Source organism: Mesocricetus auratus, unplaced genomic scaffold (genome assembly GCF_017639785.1).
Source record: "Mesocricetus auratus isolate SY011 unplaced genomic scaffold, BCM_Maur_2.0 Super-Scaffold_100008, whole genome shotgun sequence".
NCBI lineage: Eukaryota > Metazoa > Chordata > Mammalia > Rodentia > Cricetidae > Mesocricetus > Mesocricetus auratus.
Genome location: NW_024429192.1, coordinates 57,028,083 through 57,049,516, shown reverse-complemented (window position 1 = coordinate 57,049,516; position 21,434 = coordinate 57,028,083). Strand labels below are relative to the sequence as shown.

Here is a 21,434-nt window from a genome sequence, read left to right as displayed (position 1 = left end):
CGGCCTGGACAGCGGGGGTCCGTGCTCGTGCTCGCTGCTTCCTGGACGGGGCGCTGGGCTTTAAAACCTGCAGGCTGAATTGATGCTTAACTTCTCCGGAGGAAGTCTCGTGGGCCCAGTTCGGGATTTGTGTTTGTTTTTGCTTTTGAGCTTAGCGTTTCCTTGAGTAGTTATAATAGTAATTTTCTCATCGTTGTTAACCACCACTTTCCTAAACTTTTCCAGAGTTTCTTCACATAAAGTAAAAGTTCTCGTGACAGGGCTTGTGACTCCCTTCTTGAATAAACTTCACGAAGGCTGGTGTTGGAGAGTTTCACAGAAATTTGCTCATAGAAATACAAAGCAGGTAATTGTACACTCTGGGTGCTGGCAGAGAAACAAGCTTATTTCCCTTATACCGTTTGAAGTGCTCAGAATGAAGGGGTGGGGGTGGGGGGGCAAGTTAGGGAGGACAAACTGACTGTCAGGCTCTCTGAAAGGATAATGTTGGGCAATTCGGAAACCCAAGCATATTTGGTTTACAAATCCCTTAGCTGGCTATGGTGGTGTAGTCCTGTAGCCCTAGCTACTTAGGAATCTGAAGCAGGAAAGATCACAAGTTCAAGACTGATCTGGGTGACTAGTGAGACTGTGTCAATAATAAACAATCCCTAAGACTGGATTTGCCTTATTTTAAAGAATATACCCCCACAATGCTACTTACCAAATCAATTATGAAATTTAATTTCTGTATTCTTTGTTTTCTCTAAGGACATTTTGTTAAACTTCCAGTGTGAAAAACCCATATCCCTGTTTGTTTTGTGTTTGAAACGGGGTTTCCCTGGCTGGCCTAGACTCCACTCTAGACCAGACTGCCCTCAAACTCACAGATATCCATCTGCTTCTACCTCCTTAGTGCTTGAATTAGCAGCATTCACCACCACATCTACTAAAACTCAATAGTTTTGACAGTTGTTCCTCATTACCAGTAAAGGCAATAAAGCTTTGATGAGTCCAAATGTTAAGACATGTTGCTCTTATTGCCAAATCAAAACAACTTTCATCTCTGGATGCTGCTAATTGACAGGGAACTATAGAGCCACCTCATTCCCACCTGGGGGGCACCTGGAGTCTTTGAAAGATTGATCCTGCCTGTAAAGGTTCTCCCAGAAGACTGGACTCCTACCAGTATGCAGAAACCTGTGAGATCCAGCTGGAGCCAATTCTCGCCTTTTACTGCGCAGTCCTGTGGATCAAACTTAGGTCCTCAGGCTTGGCATTGGCGCTCTTACCTGCTGGGCCATCTTTCTGCTCCACTAATGGGACATTTTTTAAAGCTTGCCAGAAGCTTTCCAATATTTGGGAGGAAGAGAGGAAAAAATTACTCATGGGGGTGGGGAGAGAAGAACAGGAGGTTTAGTTAGAGAAAAATAAAAGGCAAGGGCCAGTGAGATGGCTAAGTGGGTGTAGGGACTTGCTACCAAGCCTGATGACCTAAGTTCAACCTAAGGGATCCACCCACATGGTGGAAAGAATCAGCTCCTACAGGTTGTCTTCTTACATACACACTGTGGCTCAAACACCACACACACACGCACACACACACAAATAAATGTTATAACATTTTTAAGGTGGGAGACAACTAAAAATAGTATCTTCAGTATATTATATTTATAGGAATGCATAACATGTGAAATGTACTTTTTGAAACTTCATCCACAACTTATAACATTTACTGCAGTAATAATAACAAGACAGCAGGTCGGCACTTTACAACATTACACATGAGTGATTCTGACTTACAAATAAAATATTTACAACCTACCTTTACAAAACAACATTGTGTGCATACAAAATGAACAACTGCAGGGAAATTTAAAATAATAAAACAACCAAAACCCAAAACCCCAGAAGATACACTTAAGGCAGACCAGCAAGACACTGAAATAATTAAGGCTGTGGAATTCTTCTGCACCTTGAAAATATAGAGCTATTTACCAATACTGTGGAGTGATTTTGAATCAATTGTTACAAGCCTGATGGAAGTATGTATTTATATGTATATGTGTAATGGTCCCTATGGGGAAACCTGTCCACTTATGGATAAGGCCTTTTATCTGAATGGCCAGAGGAGCCCACCAAAATTCTCAAAAGACTTTAGGGGAGGGGATCACCCAAAACCAAAAAGTGTGGGCACAGTTTACAAATCAGATATTAAAATTCAAATGTAGGCCAGGCGTGATGGCACATGCCTTTAATCTCAGCACTTGGAAGGCAGAGGCAGGCAGATCTCTATCCAGCCTGGTCTATAGAGTGAGTTCCAGGTCAACCAGGACTACACAGAGGGACCCTGTCTCAAAACAACAAAAACAAAACAACAACAAAAACAAATCACACACACAAAAGAATACAAATGTAGACTTCCGAGGAAACAGAGTCACATAAACAATGGTCCCAATGTGTTTCATAATTTGTTTGTTTGGCCATGTGGACTTCAAAAGACACCAAATTAATTCCCATGTGAATAGAATTCTCATTGTATTATCCCTAATGGTTTTGAATAGTCCTAAATGGTTTTCCAGTAGAAAAACTGACCCACCTGGGCTGCCTGCAAATGGATAGATTTCTGCATATGAGCAATAACATATACATACATATGATACACTATATACATGTACAGATGTACATATATCCATATTTTCCAACAGTTTGCCCTCAGTTGCCATTGCCATTGTTCTCTGAATAAATAGCATTCTCAAGGGTGTGTTTAGTTTTTCAGTCTCTCTGTTTGTCCCTCTTCCAGTTTTTAGTTACTTCCCCACAGAGTGATCTGAAGTTTGGCAGACACAGAAGTAAAAGCACCAGGGCTAAAACAAACAAACGAAATCAAATACAAAGGTGATAGATATGGCTTCAGTTAGTAGGAGAAGACAAATGCTTTGTTAACTTCAGGTTCATAGCCACAGTCTTTGAGGTCACAGTAACGGTCTCCAGGGACTCCAGAATTTGGACTTAGTTTTTGATGGAGGTGGGGAATTGATGCAACTCTTATCCCTGGACTGGCAAACTGACTTGGTTAAATTATGCTCAGGAATTCCAAGACTTGCTATTTGCACATTTTCTTGCTCTTCCCCTTTCACTGAAAGAGGTTTATCTGACTAAACTGTTAGGTTGGTCATTTGGATAAATCTGACCACAGTTTGGAATTTCTTAGCAAACAGGCTGATAGGAAAAGACAATAGCTGTGGGAGTGTTAATTTTAGGCTTTTAATTAAAATCACTTACAGATTAAAGCACTGTAGTAGAATGACTGTATTCTCCTATAACTTCAACTTATATTTAAAAAAAATAAGGGAAAACGTCTTTCATAAAAAATATGACCATATACTATTTCTGTTTTCATATACATTTTTCATGAAAAACATTTCCTACCAAAACGTCTAAGTCTCTGGACAAATTTCAGCCCTTTTGAGCTCTTTAGAATGAATGAGACAATGAGAGCCTTTCAGTTTTCAGAAAGTAACTGTTATCCTAGTACCTTCTTTTCTGTTGGTGAGCTTTTCCTTTAGTCTATTCTGGGACTAAAAATTCCTCCCCTAAAGGTGTTTAGATTTTAAATAACAAAGAAAAATCATGAGGTGCTTTTTACAAATAAATCTGTTGAAAGCTTATGTATGTTTGTCTAACTCAGACTCCATTGGAATGTTATCCAGGCAAGAAAGGAGTATGGTCTACATTCCTCAAAACTCATCCAGGACAATTCATGGGCTATCCTAGGATGTGATGAGTGGGTACTTTGTCTACTACAGAGACCCTTTGTGTTCGATGGATTTCCCCTCTATCAGGTATGGAGGAGAGAGCTTCAATTAACACAGAAATAACCACTGTTTACATTAGATAATATTTTCTCCCTCATGTTCTCGCAGATATAAATTTCCATGTTCTTCCAGATAGGCAAGAAAAAAAAGTAGTAGTGAGTGGCTCCCAGGCATGGAGATTTGGGGCAAAGAGAAGACTAGTCTTGAAAGACCAGAGCCCAAGCTCTCTGTCCAGTTCATCTCTGCCCACCCCCCAACTCCCATGCATACCACTTGCCTTTTCAAGCAGACTCTTGTGAGACTCAAATGAATTGTGACATGGGAGGGTGTTTATTCTCACATCTGTCCTCCCAGTGAGGAGAGTAACTGTTTGGATTCTTCTTTGTTCAGTTTTCCCCAGAGCACATAGCTTGGGAAAAGAAGGGAATGGCTGTCTATCTTGGAAGGCATCAGACTCTCATGTCTGCCATAAGAAATACCAGAGAAAACAGCTTCTGAACCTTGTCAGCTCTCCTAACCCTTTTCTATAGACCAGGGTGGAAATTAAAAGCTGAGGCCAAATAACATTGCAGACAAGGAGCACCTGGAACTTCCAGTGAAAAGCAATTTACAACATTTAGCCTCTTAAGTTTGTAAATGGCATCCAAAGATATAACCGTGGGAAACTGGAATGTTCAAAGTCATTGTCAATAAAATTCTAGCACTGGCAGTGTGTAGCACTTTAAGGAAATCAAAAATATTTTGTAGGTGTGTCAACCAGGACGTTTTCCTAAACATTCTTAAGGGATTAATGTTCTCTCTCCATCTCCCCAAATTCCATTTTATCAATGGGGACATGGGGCAGAAACCAGAAAGAATGAATTTGGAATAGCTGAGATCAATACCCGAAATGCCTGGTCCCGTCCTACATTCAGTTGTTTTCATTTAAAAGATATCTTAAACCTAAGGAAAAAAAATACTGCAGTATCGGCAAATCTAAATGCAATTGAACTTCACTCCCCACCTCCCGTCTGAAAGGCACTACTATTTATAAAGGCTTTGTGAGGCCAGTTTTCCCCTCTGCCTCCTCCACCCCCACTTAGGTTGCTTGTGGTTGGGAGAGACCTGAAGGACACATCCAGCGTTACGATGTTGTTCTTAACAGTTTTTACCACATTCAGTTTTAAGTGGAGAGAAATCTGTTTCGTTTGAAACAAATGTAAAAGGGGTAAAAATTCATTAGATTTCTCATCCAGGATCATGGGTTGGCCCTGATCTTTTCCATTGCTCTGTACCCCACCCTTTTAGTACAAAACAAAAGAGGTCAAAACAATGAATACATGCCAAACAAGACGCCTGCGACCTTGCTGGGCACTGTTGTCCTGGGGCTAGCTGGCAGTCCACTGCAGTGCGGACGACTGGGATGGTATCAGGGGTGGGAGAGTCTCTCTCCTCTCCCCTCTTCTCTCCTAGTGATAAATCTCCCAGTGAAAGCAGGTGCAGGCGAGTGGCCCTGCTTCTTCTTCTCTGGCCACTGTGGAGCACAACTGCACTCCAAACTACGTTTCCCAGCCCCGTCAATGAATGGGATTGCTCCTAATTCCCAGCTTGCTAGGGAGATTTCTTGAGTCAAGACCATCTGGCTGCCTGTTGGAAGGACCAGGTGCGTTTGCAGATAGGGGCCTCCCTGTTCATTTCAGTCATCAAACTACAGAAAATGTGTCCCCTTTCTCATGGGCCCTCTCTGAAGCTTGCACTACTCTAACAGTTGTACTGGGGCTGCCGTTAAGACAACCTCATTACTTTCCCTTCTTCTATCCTTTCCTGACTTCTCTGTGTACTTGGCACGAATCCATGCAGCCCCACATCTAGATCACCCCAACCTTGACACAAACATGGCTGTGAGAACTTTGGCTCTGCTTAGCATTCTGTCACCTCACAACACATGTTCAATATGGCCCTCCTGTGACATCTGGACGTCACTGTCCGAGGCTCTTTTCCTCCCTAACAGAAACTCAGCCAGTCAAAACACTTTTAAGACCGCTCAAGAGGCCCTTCTTTCAAGGCAGCCCTCATGGACAGAACAGATCTGGTCATGTCACTTTCTGAGTCTTTGGAGTCCTCAGAGCCTGTACTTTACCCCATAAGAAGCCCTCTGGGCCCAGGCCATCCTCCTTCATGCTACATTTCATAATAAAGACACGTTTACTAGAAAAAAAACTTTAGTAAGCATGTTTAGTAACCATGTTTTAAATATGGTATCATGTGGTTTTATATGTGTGTGTATACACCATGGTTTAAGTGAAGAATGTGGAGGGTTAGCAAACTCTGAGGGAGTGAGGCTCAATGACCCAGGGCAACCCGAAGACAAGGAAACTATACAGTCAGAGTCGGTTTCCACATATTTGGTTAATCCCCAAAATACTAGGTGCTATCTAATCTTATTGCTTTTACTTTCTACTAATTTATTACTCTATAATCTTGGATGAGATGAGATGGAGGGTTACTAACGAGTAATTTGACTTTGAAACCAATGGGGGTGGGTGGGAAAATAATGAGTATTTTAATTCTGCATTTCCACCATGGAAATACGTGACTTTACACATTAAAGTTCAGACTGTTCCCATCATTTCTTCTTTAAATAGTTAAAATGATTTTGCAGCTTATTTTCCCTCCCCAAATTCTCTGATTGCACTTTGTACTACATAATTTCAATTTTCTCAATCCCACTAGCAAGAGAGACATGATGACATGAAGCCTAATTTACATAGACACTTGACTTATAGTTTTAGAATGTTATTTGCATAAAGACATTTTTAAAAACACACCCTAGAAAACAAAGGATGGATCATGTACAAACACACCCGCCCCAACAGAAAAAAACAAAAATCAAAACCTCCCAAAACCAATGAAATGCCCTGGTTAATTTGTTTTCCCTCCAGGGGGCACCGGGCAGTTAGTTATCTTGTATGGAGAAAGCAGCATTGGTCTTGGAATACAGTTTGTCTTTCTAGTCCAGAGAATCAGTGGCTGCATGGTGATAGGTATTGCTATCCCAGTTAAAAACCCATGCTGTCTTAGAGGAATGGATCAGACTTTGCTCCATGGCTTCAGGAAGGACTTAGGGTAGCCTTTAAAAGGCTTATATGGCTGCCTCCTTTTGGTAAGCACCCTGAAGCTTCATGAGGGGTTAGGAATAAAGCAAGCTAGCTTTCTGGAAACTGTATTCTACAGCCATGAAACCAGAAAGAGTGGCTGTGTTGTTCACAGGGACTGTAGGAAAAGTTTCTATGTACCCTTTTGTGTGCACTCCTGATAATCATTTACCGACGTCAGGCCTGGTGTGGACATAAAACAACCCCCAACTCTTACTAGATTTGGACTTATTTCCTGGCTTTCCCACAGGAGGAACTCTGAGCTGTCAGTGAGTTCAGGGGGAACCTTTGATAATCAGAACCTACCTTACTCAAACAACCCATGATGGAGGGAAAATATATATCTCATTCACAGAGCGCAAAAGGGTCACATTACTTTCTCTTAATACACAGGTTCTGATAAAAGATTTCTATACAAGATTTATAAAATGCTCTAAAAAACTCGTCATCTAATTGTGCTTAGTCAAAATAATGCAATGCTTCGGTAAATAAATTACTGTCTTAACGGGAGCACTCAAAGTTACTTATGATTGATTTCATATAGAACTCTATATTATAAAACTCTGAAACCTGAATGGGATCTATTATACTGTATGTGTATATTATCCTGTTAAGAAACTATATCTAAACCATCTAAAACAGAATAGTTGACATCTCTGTTAAATAGAACTTTTAGCTTAAATTTCCAAAGGAGTCAGAAACCTATTATACTCCTCACAGTGGGTAGACCGTTTGCCCACTTCACCACTCAGTTTGGAATATACAATTAACTTTTTATCTTTTCAGTCTTGCCCTTTCTTTTAATATTTCCTGCAACTCTGCATCTTTATCTCTTCAGCATGACCTTCTGGAATGCTCCCGGGAATGGGGTCACGTTTATGCCGCTCCAACCCTGCGTAACCACAGACTAGGTTTAAGAGGACCACCTCTCAATCCAGAGAACCGCATGGAGTGAAATGATGAACAGAGTTATTTACAGACATTTTCAGTCTTGCTTTGGTTCACACCACACTTCTATGTGAAACCTCGGGGGTTGGGGGATGGCTAGGTCCCTTGGTTCACCCTATTGACAATATAACTCTTGACATTGGGAATGGGCCGCACATCATTCTGGTGCTTGCGGCGTTCTATGAAGCAGGCCAGGCGGGAGGTATCCAAGGGGATCTTGGAGTAGCTGCCATTGTGGGGCTGCAGCCAGGGATGCTGCAGGCACGTGGCCGCTGTGGGCCGCCTCCGGAAGTCTTCCTGTAAGATTACATTGATGAAATCCCTGGCAGCATTGCTCACACCACAGAAGTATTCATGGGGGAAGCTGAAGTCCACCCTACAAACGTTGATACAGGTCTCCTCTTTGCTCTCATCTAAGAACGGGGAGACCCCACTAAGCATGACATACGTCAGGACCCCGATGCTCCAGATGTCTGTGCCCAGGGAGACGGGGATGCCTTGGATCACTTCTGGGGCAGCAAACTCAGGGTTCCCCAGCAGATGGTGGATGTGGAAGTGGCCTGAGATCTGGACAGCGTCTTCCAAGTCGATGAGCTTCACTCGAGGCACTGGGATCCGGAGGTCAATGAGCAAGTTTTCAGGCTACAGGGAACCAGGAAGGTGGGAAAAAAGAGGCAAGATCAGGTCTTTGTTGACTACCAGCTGCCATCTGTTAGCTAAACATGGTTTTGTTATTCTTCAATATCCTTCTTCAATATTCCCTGTGCAAAGGCAAAGGAGTTTTCAAAGTCTGGCATTGAACTCACTGAACTCTGAGTTTAGGTGGTCCTTTAGGTAAGTTGTTTGGTATTGAGAATTGTGCCTTTGTGGGAGGGGTACAGTGCTAACTGTGTACTTCTGGCTAGCCTGGAACTTATGGCGATCCTACTGTCTCTGCCTCCTGACTGCTGAGCTTAAAGGTGTAGGCCACTGTACCTAGCTTATGCTTCTCCACCCTGGTGTTAAGAATCCAACTCAGGGCCTTATGCATGCTAACTAGGTGTTCTGCCTCTAAGTCACACACCTATTCCAGAATAGCATGCCTTCTTATCCAACCTTTGCTTTTATAATGAATCAAGAAAATAAATAGCCTTTTAAGAAAACAGAAGCTTTTCATTAAAAATAAAAATTTTCTGGGCAGTGGTGGTGGACACCTTTAATCCCAGCACTTAGGAGGCAGAGGCAGTGGGATCTCTGAGTTTGAGGCCAGCCTGGTCTACAGAGTGAGTTTCAGGACAGCCAGGGCTACACAGAGAAACCCTATCTCGAAACCTCTGATGCCACCCCATCCGAAAAAAGACATACAAATGTACACTCCTCAAGGCGATAGCTGGTAAGTTAGGCTACTGTCTGTTGGCACAGGTGCTGGTTTTGCATTACCTTTATGTCTAAGTGTGCCACTCTGCAGTTGTGAAGGTACTGCAGAGCTTCCGTGATGTCTCGGATATAGAAAGCTACTTTTTCTTCCATCAGCTCATCATGATTCATAAGGTAGTCCAAGAGTCGGCCATCGTCCATCCTGAAAGCAAGGAGTGGGGAGAAAGGGTGTTTGGGGAGAAGCAGAGAAATGACCCCTGTGTAAAGCTTAAAAGCTCTAAGGTGTCTCTTATGCATGAAGATTGTATTGCAACACACACATTTCAGAGCCCAAAGTGAGTACCACATTCAGAACTAGAGCGAATTGAGTTACAAACATGTTAAGCTCCACCAGAAATCCTTAGAACCTCGCTTAGGGAACACTGTTTTGTTGACTTCAAGGCCTAGTCTGGCTTTAAGGTTAGGTTGGGGGGGATGTTGGGTGCTTACAGTCAGCCTTATGTGTTAAAAGTGATTTCACTCTTAACACTTTTAGATGAGAGACATGTGAAGTAGGATAGGCTTCATCTTGTCATGTTTGGTCTCTTCTTGACTCCTTCACCTTTCTTGGCAGCTTGCCAAATTTTAAAGACTGACTGGCAATGTGATAAGTGGAGTTAGCCATATGCAGATTTGGTTTCTGGTTCTGCCACTTGCCAGATGGTGGCTGCAGGTTATCTTTAAACCCTTTCTTGTTTTGGCTTCCCTGAAGCACATCCAGTTTTAAAGTGGGAATGGCAGCAGGACAGTGACAACAGTGACATCAACAACAAAATAAGATCTTTTTTTTTTTTTTGCCAGCCTTGTGTAAGAGCCAGGCAAGGCTATGAGGAAGTAAGACATAATTGATACTGTAAGAAAGTGCTTGTGGTGACTGAATGAGAATGGCTCCCTTAGGCTCATATGTTTGAGTACTTGGTCCGCAGTTGGTAGAAGTGTTTGGGAAGGATCAGGAGGTGTGGCCTTGTTGGAGGAGGTGTGTCACTAGCTAGTTCTCTGCCTTGTGTGTGCGAATCAAGATGTGAGTTCTCAGCTTCTGCTCCAGCACCGTGCCTGGCGCCATGTTCCCCACCATGATGGTCATGGACTCTGACCCTCTGAAAGCCCCCCAGTAAACTCCTTCTGTATACTGCCTTTGTCATGGTGTCTCCTGACAGCAGTAGAGAAGTAACTAAGAGAGTACTGAGTAAGCAGTAGCTATTTCTAGGCTCCCTGTGTCCCTTTGTAACAAGTAGTGATCAAACTCTTTCAGATGCAGTGAGTTGTCGTCTGAGATACATCTCAGGAAATGCTCATGTCAAGGAGTGTAATCCAGGGTACAAATAACTTTCAACCACAGCTGAAACTGGCATGATCGTCTTCATTTTCTCCTCTAGTTTGTTCCTTGCTAGGAGACTCTTCTACTGCCTTGACAGAAGAAAAGGGTGGAGGCCCTGGAAGGGTCTCTACCTCCCTCTGACCTACTAGGTATAAGGTAGGAGAGGACAGAGCAGAGAAGATTGGTACTGGGGCCACTACATTCAACTCCCAGAGATACTTGGAGCAAATAAGGGAGAGCATTTACAACAATACTGCTCCAAGCCCACAAAGCACCAGCCACCCCACCCATCTTGGAGCTATTCCCCAGTCTGCATCCTTCCTAGACCAGGGAATCAAAATCTCCATTGCCTGGAGGAGGAGAGTGCCATCAGAAATCTCTATTGACCGCTACAGGAGACCTATAGGTAGAGCTTATAGGTCTTGCTTCCCACACATCTTCCCTTACATTCACATCCAGCAAAGCACTGTTGTACGTTCTTAAAGCTCTGTTTAATGTATGGTTCCTAGTATTTCCCATGCCATATTTAAAGCAGTATTTATCTCTTGGTCTTATGCCCTGGACTTATGGCCTCAAAGGATAAGATCTGTGTCTTTCTACACTTATTATCTAGATAATCTGCTACTCCTGGAATGTCTTGGAGGAAAAATTCCACCCTGAAAGAATAGGGTAGTAGGTTGGGGGTGCTACGGTTATTGATGGATGGGCAAGCTCCTCTCATTTCAACTCCACTCCTGTCAACCAGCCTTGAACCAGTAAACCCTTCTTAAATGCCGGCCAAGCCTGAGAGTATACAACAGCAGGAAAATGAAAATGAAAGTGAGAAGAGTACAGATTACTTTTAGGGAAGAAAAACAAATTCTGGTGATCTAGTCTATAGTACGATGACTATAGTTAGCAATATGAACTGTTCATGTATTTCAAATAGCTAGAGAAGAATTTTTTAATGTTTTGTCACAAAGAAATGATGGATGTTTAAGGTGATAGGTATGTTAATATCCTTATTTGATGATCATACAGTATACATATATGTATATATATATGTATATATGAGATGAAACACTGTACCTGATAAATATGAACAATGAAATAAAACTTAGAAAAATAAGGAAGTGTGGTGTGAGGAGACGTGGGTTCAAGGCCCATTTTTTTCCCATCTGTACTCTTGTAGAGCTAGCATTAAGACCTTCTCTATCCTTGATTTTCTAGTCTGTAGAATGAGATCTACATTTATATAAAACAGGAGGTGAAAGTGCATATGGCTCATGCACTTTGTAAACCATAAAACATGGTGCAAAATGTGACTCTAGTCCATTAATTGCAGGCAATGGATGACCCAAGCAGGTGAGGACCACACTAGAGATCTGACCCCTGTACTCACAGTTCCAAAATCAGGATGTAGGACGTGGGGGACTCGTAGGTGTCATGGAGAGTGACATACTGGGGGTGCTGCAGGTGCTGCAGCAGGGCAGCCTCGTGGGCAGCCTGCTCCTTCTTCTTCATTTTTTTGCTCACAAATTTCACAGCAACATCTTTACGGGTAGCTTTGTGAATGCACTTCTTTACAATAGAGAAACGGCCTCTTCAAGACAAAAGAAGAAAAGGTTTTCCAAGGTTCATCAGTCAGCAGGGTATCACTTACCAGAATATGTTAGGGTGTGTGTGTGTGTGTGTGTGTGTGTGTGCATGTGTATGTGTGTGTACACATGTGCATGTGCTCACTGGAATTGCTGAGACAGTAACATTTTACAGATTGAACGTCCCTAATCCAAAAATCCAAAATCCAAAATGCCCTAAAATCTGACACCTTTTGAGTGTAGACACGAGATCACTATGGGAAGTTCCATATCTGATTTCACATAAGTGACAGTCAAAATGCTGGTACACTAGACATAGCACAAAAAATTACTTCCAGGCTAAGGTGTGCATGAAATATGGATGATTTTTTTAGACTTGGGTCCCATCCTCAAGACATCTCATTGTATAAATGTACACATTCCCCAAAACCCTTAGTGCAAAACACTTCTGGTCCAAAGCATTTTGAAGAAGAGCTATCAAGCAGTATTAGAAATCTTTCTGGGATTGGAGTGATAGTTCAGAGGTTAGGATCTGGGTTGGATTTCCAGCATCTGGTTCCAAGGTATCTGAACCCTCTTCTGGACTTTTCAGTCACCAGGCACACATGTGGTGCAGGCACATACACACAGACACTTAACTATACTCATAAAATACGAAATAAAAACAAATACATTTGAAACAAAAAGAGAGACCTTTCCTTCTGGGACCAGTGGTTTGGCTCAATGGCATCTGCTGTCTGAAGATATAAACCTAATAACTTGGGCTTGATCTTACATAAAATCAGGAGAGCATTGACTCCACGAATTGTCCTCTGACCTCCACACATGAGGTCAGATAATACATACACATACATACTAATACATAACAAAGTAAAAAGAAATCCTTCCTTTTGTACTTTTAATTATAATAATATTATTTTTTAAATAAAGCCATCACTCCTTCCTTAGTATCCTAGGGCTCTTTGAGATGCCAAATGTAAACTAATGTCATATTTTAAAAAAGATTTATTGATTTATTATGTATACAGTGTTCTGTCTGCATGTTTGCTTGCACACTAGAAGAGGGCATTAGATCTCACTATAGATGGTTATGAGTCAAGCGTAGTTACTGGGAATTGAACTCAGAACCTCTGGAAGAGCAGTCAATGCTCTTAACCTCTGAGACATCTCTCCAGCCCCCACTAATATCATTTTTTTAAGTCAAGATATTGTTCTGCCATTTTGAGCATTACATGTGGGTTTATTTTCTTTTCTAAGAAAATATACTTCTATTCATAATGATGGAGCTGGAGAGATGGCTCAATGGTTAAGAGCACCGTTGTTCTTTCAGAAGACCAGTGTTCAATTCCCAGCACCCCCATGGTAGCTCATAACTATCCCAACCTCCAATTCCAGGAGATCCAACACCCTCTTGTGGCCTCTGCAGGGATCAGGCATATGTGTGATGCACAGATATGCATACAGGCAAAATAGTCATACTCATAAATAAAATTAATTTTTAAAAAAGTAAGATGAATACACAAGACTTTAAAATTTTCCCTTTGTTATTATTTTATGTGCATGGCTATTTTGCTTACATGTATGTCTGCGCACCATGTGTGTACACTGCTCCCGGAGGTCAGAAGATTGTTAGAACCCTTGGGACGAGGGTTACAGATGGTGTGAGCTGCCATGTAGGTGCTGGAAATTAAATCCATGTACTCTGGAATAGCAGCCAGTTCTCTAACCACTGAGCCCAGATACATAAAACTTTTTTACAAAGCTTTGCTATGTTTTACCCACACAGAGAGTCTGGGCAAGTTTTTTTAATCGCAGTGCAATGAAATTAGAAGTGAGTAACAAAATATAATTTAACATCTCATACATATTAAAGCATTCTATGTAATTTGTAGCCCATTACAACTGGCTCAAAAAATAAACCATAGTTGAAAGAAATACCTAGAAACAATGATAATGAAAATAACATAGAGCAAAATTTGGGACACGTAGCTAAAATTACACTTTTAGGAAAAATTTGAGGCTTAAAAATCTTATATTAGAAAATGAAAGGCGGCCGGGCGTTGGTGGTGCACCTCTTTAATCTCAGTACTCGGGAGGCAGAGGCAGGCGGATCTCTGTGAGTTTGAGACCAGCCTGGTCTACAGAGTGAGTTCCAGGGCAGCCTCCAAAGCTACAGAGAAATCCTATCTCGAAAAAGCAAAAAAAAAAAAAAAAAAAAAGAAAGAAAGAAAGAAAGAAAGAAAATGAAAGGCTAAGTGTTGATGAGGCCAGCTTCCAACTCAGGTAAAGAAAAAGAATAGTAGAAAATTCACAGGACGCTGGTGCTGGTGGCTCATGTCTTTAATCCCAGCACTCGTGAGGCAGAGGCAGGTGGATCTCTGTGAGTTCAAGGCTAGCCTGGTCTAAGAGCTAGAGGACAGCCTGTCTTGAAAGAAATAAAGAAAGAAAGGAAGGAAGGAAGGAAGAGAGAAAGAGAGAAAGCAAGACCAACAAAATCAGGTTGATCATTCTCCTGCTGTGAGGTGGCTTGCCCTTACCTGCCAATCTCGTTCAGTTCGGTGTAAGCAGAATCAAAATTTTCTTTCCAAGAAATGGTGGCACCATCAGCGGCTGCATCTTTGGGAGAGGCAGAATGCACAAGAGATATTAGGAATGTCACAAGAAAAGAAAGAAAAGCTTCACACACACAAAAAAAAGCTGCATAAAACCAATGGGGAATTCTCCCAACTAAATATGGAGGCCTCTCAGTGGGGAAGGCTGTGGCGGTTCTCTGGAATGTTATTTTTAAAATGTCTGAGGGGAACTGATATGGAAGAGTCAGACAGACACTCTCTGCCATCTCCTCAAACAAAGGGAGAACTAGGGACCCAACCAGAAACGTAGAGAAAGGGGAAGGAGAACACTTTGAAGCAGAAAGGACAGTGAAAATGAGGAGCATGGGAGGATGCAGAGAGAATGAACAAGCCAAAGGTCACAGAAGAAACAGGGAGCAAAGCATGAAAGACATTTCTCTGCCTGGCACAAAAGTCCTCAGGCGTGGGCAAGTCAACCTGTCTATGGGACAACTGAACATAATTCACAATTGGTTCTTGTGGGTGATTAGATGATTTAGCTTGACCTTGTATGATATGTGAGCTCTCTTCACACACACACACACACACACACACACACACACACACACACACACACACATACACACGGAGGCATCTGTATTGTCTTCTGGGTATTAGGCCTTAGAAGTAACAAAATAAAAAAAATGGTCACCATTCCAAGTCACATTGAGTTGGTGGCTTGGAAAGAAGGGAACTGTATCAGCAATTCAGTTCTTCAGACTCCACACTGGTCAGTCACCTCAGCTCTCCCGGAGCATGAGCTGGTGGCATGCCCACAATGAATTCTGAGGACATGTGGATTCAGGGCCACCTTTTTCCAGAGAGTAACACGCATGTGAGAACAAGTCAAGACCATGGGCAAGCAACTGACTGGGCTGATCATGACTTGGGACTGCAGGGCATTTTTGGTCAAGGCCCTGTGGGGACTGTAGACTTCCCTTAACCCACAGAGACACAGGGCTGTTGCTTTGTTTGTTTGTTTTGTTTTGTTTTTGTTTTTGGAGACAGGGTTTCTCTGTATTGTTTTTGGAGGCTGTCCTGGAACTCGATCTGTAGACCAGGATGGCCTCGAACTCACCGAGACCCACCTGCCTCTGCCTCACGAGTGCTGGGACTAACGGTGTGCTGTGGGCGGCTGCTTTTTAAGTGTGGTGACACTTCCACCCTTTCCTCTCTCGTCCTCAGCATACACACACCACTTCTGCTACTGCCTAACGTGTCACCAATGGGATATTTCTTCAGTCTGTGGGACCAAGATAGGCAGACAAGGTGGGTCAGAGAGCAAGGTGGGCAAAATAAGAATGCACTGGTAAAGCACTCATTTCTAGTTAGTTACGCGTATGTCTTAGTCAAGTTCTCTTTTATGTAGATAAAATGGATCCATGTTGGAAACTAAATTCTGGAAGGGTGGGCTAAGTATCAGTGTTTCATGTGGCAGTGAAGCCCTTCATCCAGGTTGCTTTTCTCTACATTGTGGAAGACAGCAGTCCTGTGTTCAGCAGATGCCTGCCAGGGGCACACAGGGGCAAACAGGCTTTGAATTCCAAAAGAGATCTCAGACAAGGGCCAAAGCCAGAGAGCACCCTGGGACACAGGTCTCCTGCCTGTGCCTCCAGGTTCCCCTGAGGAACCCCAGAGTCAGTAATGGTGGTAGACCTAATGTTGGCTCCGATATACCTCATGGAGATACTCCATCTGGTCTCTCTCAAAGGAGGCCTGACAGAAGCCGCCATGCAGCCCCAGATACCTCCCAATGGGGGTCAGAGACACCGATGATTTTTCTACTGTCCACTGCCTTGCTTCTGCTGGCTAGCTGCCTTGGGCTTGCTGGGACTCACCATACTCTGGAAGGCGCACAAACTCTGAGGCTTCACTGGGAAGGCTGATTCCCCAAGGGTTGCTGGCACTGACCCGGAACTGATAAGGGCACCCGGGACTAAGGTCTTCAATGACGAGGTAAGTATCCAAGGTCGAGGCTACGGACTGCTGCCAGACCTGGGAACCTAGTGGGCAGTTCCAAGAAGAGGGAGAGAGAGTCAAAGTGACATTGTTTCAAAGGCCTTCAGCAAAGATATGAAAATGGACAGGATAAGTGTGAAAGATAGTGTTGTCACTACCAGGCTCTGAAAGTCTGCAGTGGGGGATTTAGGCCCAGTTTCCTACATAACGTTAAATGAAGGCTGTGCAAGAAGTTGGCCTATGGGACTCTCGCCCTTCTCAAATGTGCAAGCTGAAAAGCTAGTGCCGACTTTACAAGGGACTATGTGGCAGCGTGATCAGGCTGGAAGAAAACACAAGGAAATAACAAAATGAGAGAAAAACATGCCTCTGGCAATTGAAACAAAAAAAATTGATGTGTATGGGAACATATGTGCATGTGAAAACACTCCAGAGCACGGGACAATTCTCCCCTTAAGTCCAGCTGAAGTTCACAGAAACCCAAGGGAGGAGAGAGCACTAATCTCACTTGGCAGAGGAAGAAACAGAGCCTTAGAAACACTAAGCAGTTTGTCTCCGAGAACTTAGTTTCAGCGGAACTCGGAAATGGTGAAGCAGGTCCCTGGCTCAGCAGCCACACCTGTGCTGGCCCTTAAGCAAAAGGCTGAAATAAGGAGTTTCGTAACTATTTGTCTATTTATTAAGCTCCTGCTTAATAAAGAGAAGAAGACTGGAGAAAATGATAGATAGTAATGGACAACAAAGTAAAACAAACGGGGCGGGCAAACAGGTGCTTTCAGTTCGACTGGGTCATTCATGATGAGGTTCAGAGCTGTGTTACAAGTACAATGTCCTAGAAGTGCCTTTTAAATCGTATTATTATTACTATTATTTTATTACTGACACAAGGTCTCACTATGTAGCCCTAGCTGATCTAGGTCACTCTGTACACCAGGCTTCGAACTCATGGAAAACCACCTTCCAAGTGCTAGTTAGGATCAAAGGTGTGCACCACCACACCTGGCTTAAATTAACTTCCTTTCTTCCTTTCCTCCCTCCCTCCTTTCTACCTTCTTGCCTCACAATTAAAATTACTTGTATGCATACATTCTATAGATTTTATCTGGTGGTGGAACTCTGATCATCCTACCATGGTTTCTGTTCTGGGAGAAAAACCACAGAGTAGCCAGTTACAGAATAGGTACTAAGTGGGACCATACTAACTACAGCCTTAGTCTCAATTGCCAATCTGTGTGATCTGAGTAGGGTAAGCAGGACGATGCAACGAAGACACATTGCCACCTAGCGGCTAGGCCAGGATGGCCCCAGGGAGGTTTCCATTTGGAACCACAGGCAGCTGCAGCCTGGCCCCCAGGCTTCTGCGCTAAGCTCCCAGGGTGCACGAGCCAGGTTGAGGCCAGCGAACAGGAGGGCATATGAAGTCTCAGGTTCACGACCCTGAAGACCTCCCGAGAGGAAGCAAATACGGAAAAGAAGAGCAACATACCTTCTTCACGGTACTCCACCGTGTACCCCGAAATAGTGCAGTTCCCGGTGCTGGCTGGGGGCAGCCAGCGGAGGATGACAGAGGTGCAGCTTCTCTCCTGAGCTATGGGCCTGTTGGGGGCTGCGGGAACACCTGTGGAGACAGACAGCAGGGCGGGGCTGCTTCTCAGAACTCAGTGCATACCATAGTAGCCCAGAGCACCGGAAACATGCCAAACCTGCCTCAAAAGTGGCGCATAACCTTGTCCAAGTAGCGCCCCTTTCTCCAGGTCCAAGGGAGCCCGGGGAGATGGGCCCTGCTACCATGCTGGAGGACTGGTAGCAGGCACGTTTCTCTTCCCATCAGCCTGGGTTCTGCTTTAGAAATTGATGAGAGATCCTTTTTTCCCCCGAGTCTCAGGGTGCCCTGGTCATGTTGACTTAAAATGACCAGTGTAAGTTCTTCGAGGCAGGAATAGGGAAGGCAGAATGGGGGCAGTCAGGACAGTGGGGAGGGAGGAATTTGGAGTCATTGTTTAACAGGAACAATTTGGATGAGTGACTGTGATGGCCACAAAGAAGTGGGCATGTCCTCAACGCCCTGAACTCTCCATTTACAAGTGGTTGCGATGCTAAGGCTTATTGTTGTGGTTTGCTACAGTTAAGAGATTCTTTAAGACAGTATGGAGAAAGAGAGAGAGAGAGCACACACAGCATACCTTGCACCTTAACTGTAGCCGATGTGGACGCAGATCCGTGGTCATTCGTGGCTATGCAGGTATAAATCCCGCTGTCTTGGGGCATCAGGTTGCAGATCTTGAGGGTGATTTCCCCAGAATCACTAGGACATTAAATGGATCTCCTCAGACTCCAGTGAGGGACAGTTGAGGGACAGGGAAAATGACGCTGTGTGGTGCGTGGTGTGCAGAGGTGAGACCACATGCCTCCAGCTCACCTGCCTCTACGCCCTGTATTCATTTCCTTATGTGGGGAAGTTTTTTCTGGCTATTCCAACTGCCCAAACTGTACAATAATAGACTAGGGGTGGAATGATAAATGAATTAGAAAAATAAAATCCTATAGCCTACTGGCTTGCAATGGATTCTACCGCCCTCTGGAAGGTAGTAGAGATTCTAAAGTGAGCTTTCATGAGCTCCAATGAATGCTTTCTCATGTAGGTTCCTTTGGTCCTGGTGTCTCTTCACAGATATAGAAAGTCAACTAAGACCATCTCTGAGGGTGTGACATGTTCTCCACCCAGCAATGACTTTCACACTGAACTGCTCAGGCCCATGAGGTTTTATGGCCTGACCAGGCATCTCTTCTGGAAATACTAAAAAAGGCCCCCCCACACACACACTCACACACACTCACAAATAATTTAAGCCAATCAATGAAATGTGCTCGATTCTAGGCATTTCTCTAAGTGACAGGTGAGCCATTAGAGTTTAGTATTGCTTGTAAACAGCAATGTACAATGATGCTCAGAATTCCTGGGGTGGGGGTGTGTGTGGTGACAAGTTAGCAGAATGGCTGAGAGGCCGTCAACCAGAGTTTTAGTGTAGAAGCATATTACTTTTGGAATGTGGTCCCCCATAAAATAGTTCTTAGGTAAGGAATGAATCATATCACTATCTCTCAGCATCCTGAAGGGCATTAACCCCAGGCTGTTAGGTAGCTTTCAGTACTTCTGACAGATCTTCCTGGGAACCCTTGGACAGACTGATCATCTAATAGGGTGGCTATAAGGCAGAAGCCACAGAAGCCTTTTATAGCTATGGCTTGGCCTGTGATTTCAAAGATAATGCTTTATTTGTTTATTGTAGGTCCAGCACAGAGTGTTTCTAGATGGTTCCTGTTAGCCTCGGTATGTCCATCTGGTGCTGGGCAGCACACACAATGCATGCTGGCATCGACCAGAAGCTCAGGCTGAGGGGCCAGTTGCAGAGTGGACAGCTGAGGCTGTGCCTAAGACTTGAACACAGGGTGCTCCATTGTGGGAGGCTGAGCCACTCATGCTTTTTAACTCAGCCTCTCTCCTAATCAAGGCCAAGCGTGTGACCTGGAATAAACACTAGGACAGTGCTTTGGGGGTGACTAGTAATTCAGAGATAATTTCACCCAGAATCCAGCCTCTGGGTGATCTCGGCTCAAACAATGGGTGATCCACTTACCAAGAGGAGATGGTGTATGTGGCTGAACTGTTGTCAGTGTCTAGGATATTCTGGTCTGGACCCTTCCAGGTGATGGTGGGCTTCGGTCTCCCACAGACTTTGCATTGCAGTATCACTGTGTCTCCAAGCAAGCAGGTCACATCTACTAAGGGCACAAGGAATTCTGGAGCCACTGCAATGGAATCGATACACATTCACATCACCCACCACAAACTCACAACAGTCATCTTAGACATAGTATTCTCACCCTCAGAGATGGACATCATGAGTCAAATGACCCTCAGACTACCACTGTTTGATCAGTGTGTACTTCTCTATACGTCTCTTCACTGGCCTCCAACTCACAGAGATCCGCCTGCCTCTGCCTCAGAGTGCTGGGATTAAAGACGTGCACCACCACACCCACCTCTGTGCTCCTCTATTTTACAGCAAAATTAGAAACAGAACAAAACAGGGAAACGCTCCATGGTGGCATAATGCAGAGGTGGCATTTGGGAACATTTGGCTGTATAGTCTTTGGACTTTATACAAACATTTTTTCTTTATTTAGTCAAAGCAAAACCCCCTTTCATATGTTACATGCTGCACTCTTTCACTTAATAGTTTATCTTAATTCCCTCTCCTTGTCTGTAAATACAGAAGCAAATCATCATTGCTTAAAGTTTCAATCTTACAGCGAGATATAATCTATGTAGCCAATGTCCACATTATCATTCTATCCCCTTTAAATACTCACCTTCTTGAATGAAATTTGGATTTAAGATCTGAAAAACACACACAAAAGAACAGAAAATTGCTTAAACTTTACAGTTAAGAGAAAATGATAGACTCTACTAAGTCAAAAGCCATTACCAGTCGGGTCAATGACATCAGGAGCCCACCCTGTCCCTGTGCTGTTAGGGATGACCACGGCCCTAGACACCCTCTTCAACACCAAAGGGCATGGGATTACTTCCTGTCTAAGATGGTCACTGGGAAGGCTGTGGCCACCTTTTTCCATTCCTTCCTGTTGCCTTTTCTCCATGTTCAGCCCCACACCCTTCCCATTCAACACGT

The 21,434-nt window shown here is 43.6% G+C and overlaps 1 protein-coding gene across 13 annotated transcripts in view; it reads right to left on the bottom strand.

Moving 5' to 3' along the window:
* Positions 1-1,628: 1,628 nt before the first annotated feature.
* Kalrn (kalirin RhoGEF kinase) overlaps positions 1,629-21,434 on the bottom strand; it is a 597,009-nt gene continuing 577,203 nt past the window's right edge. For all 13 annotated transcript variants that reach the window (XM_013114480.3, XM_040750870.1, XM_013114482.3 and 10 more), the window contains 9 exons: positions 21,115-21,142; positions 20,379-20,550; positions 18,924-19,045; positions 18,227-18,358; positions 16,620-16,784; positions 14,707-14,785; positions 11,974-12,174; positions 9,299-9,437; positions 1,629-8,521 (listed from right to left, as the gene is read on the bottom strand). In XM_013114480.3, the coding sequence (XP_012969934.1) occupies positions 7,976-8,521; positions 9,299-9,437; positions 11,974-12,174; positions 14,707-14,785; positions 16,620-16,784; positions 18,227-18,358; positions 18,924-19,045; positions 20,379-20,550; positions 21,115-21,142 (1,584 nt within the window). In that variant the 3' untranslated portion in view covers positions 1,629-7,975. The remainder of the gene's footprint in view (positions 8,522-9,298; positions 9,438-11,973; positions 12,175-14,706; positions 14,786-16,619; positions 16,785-18,226; positions 18,359-18,923; positions 19,046-20,378; positions 20,551-21,114; positions 21,143-21,434) is intronic.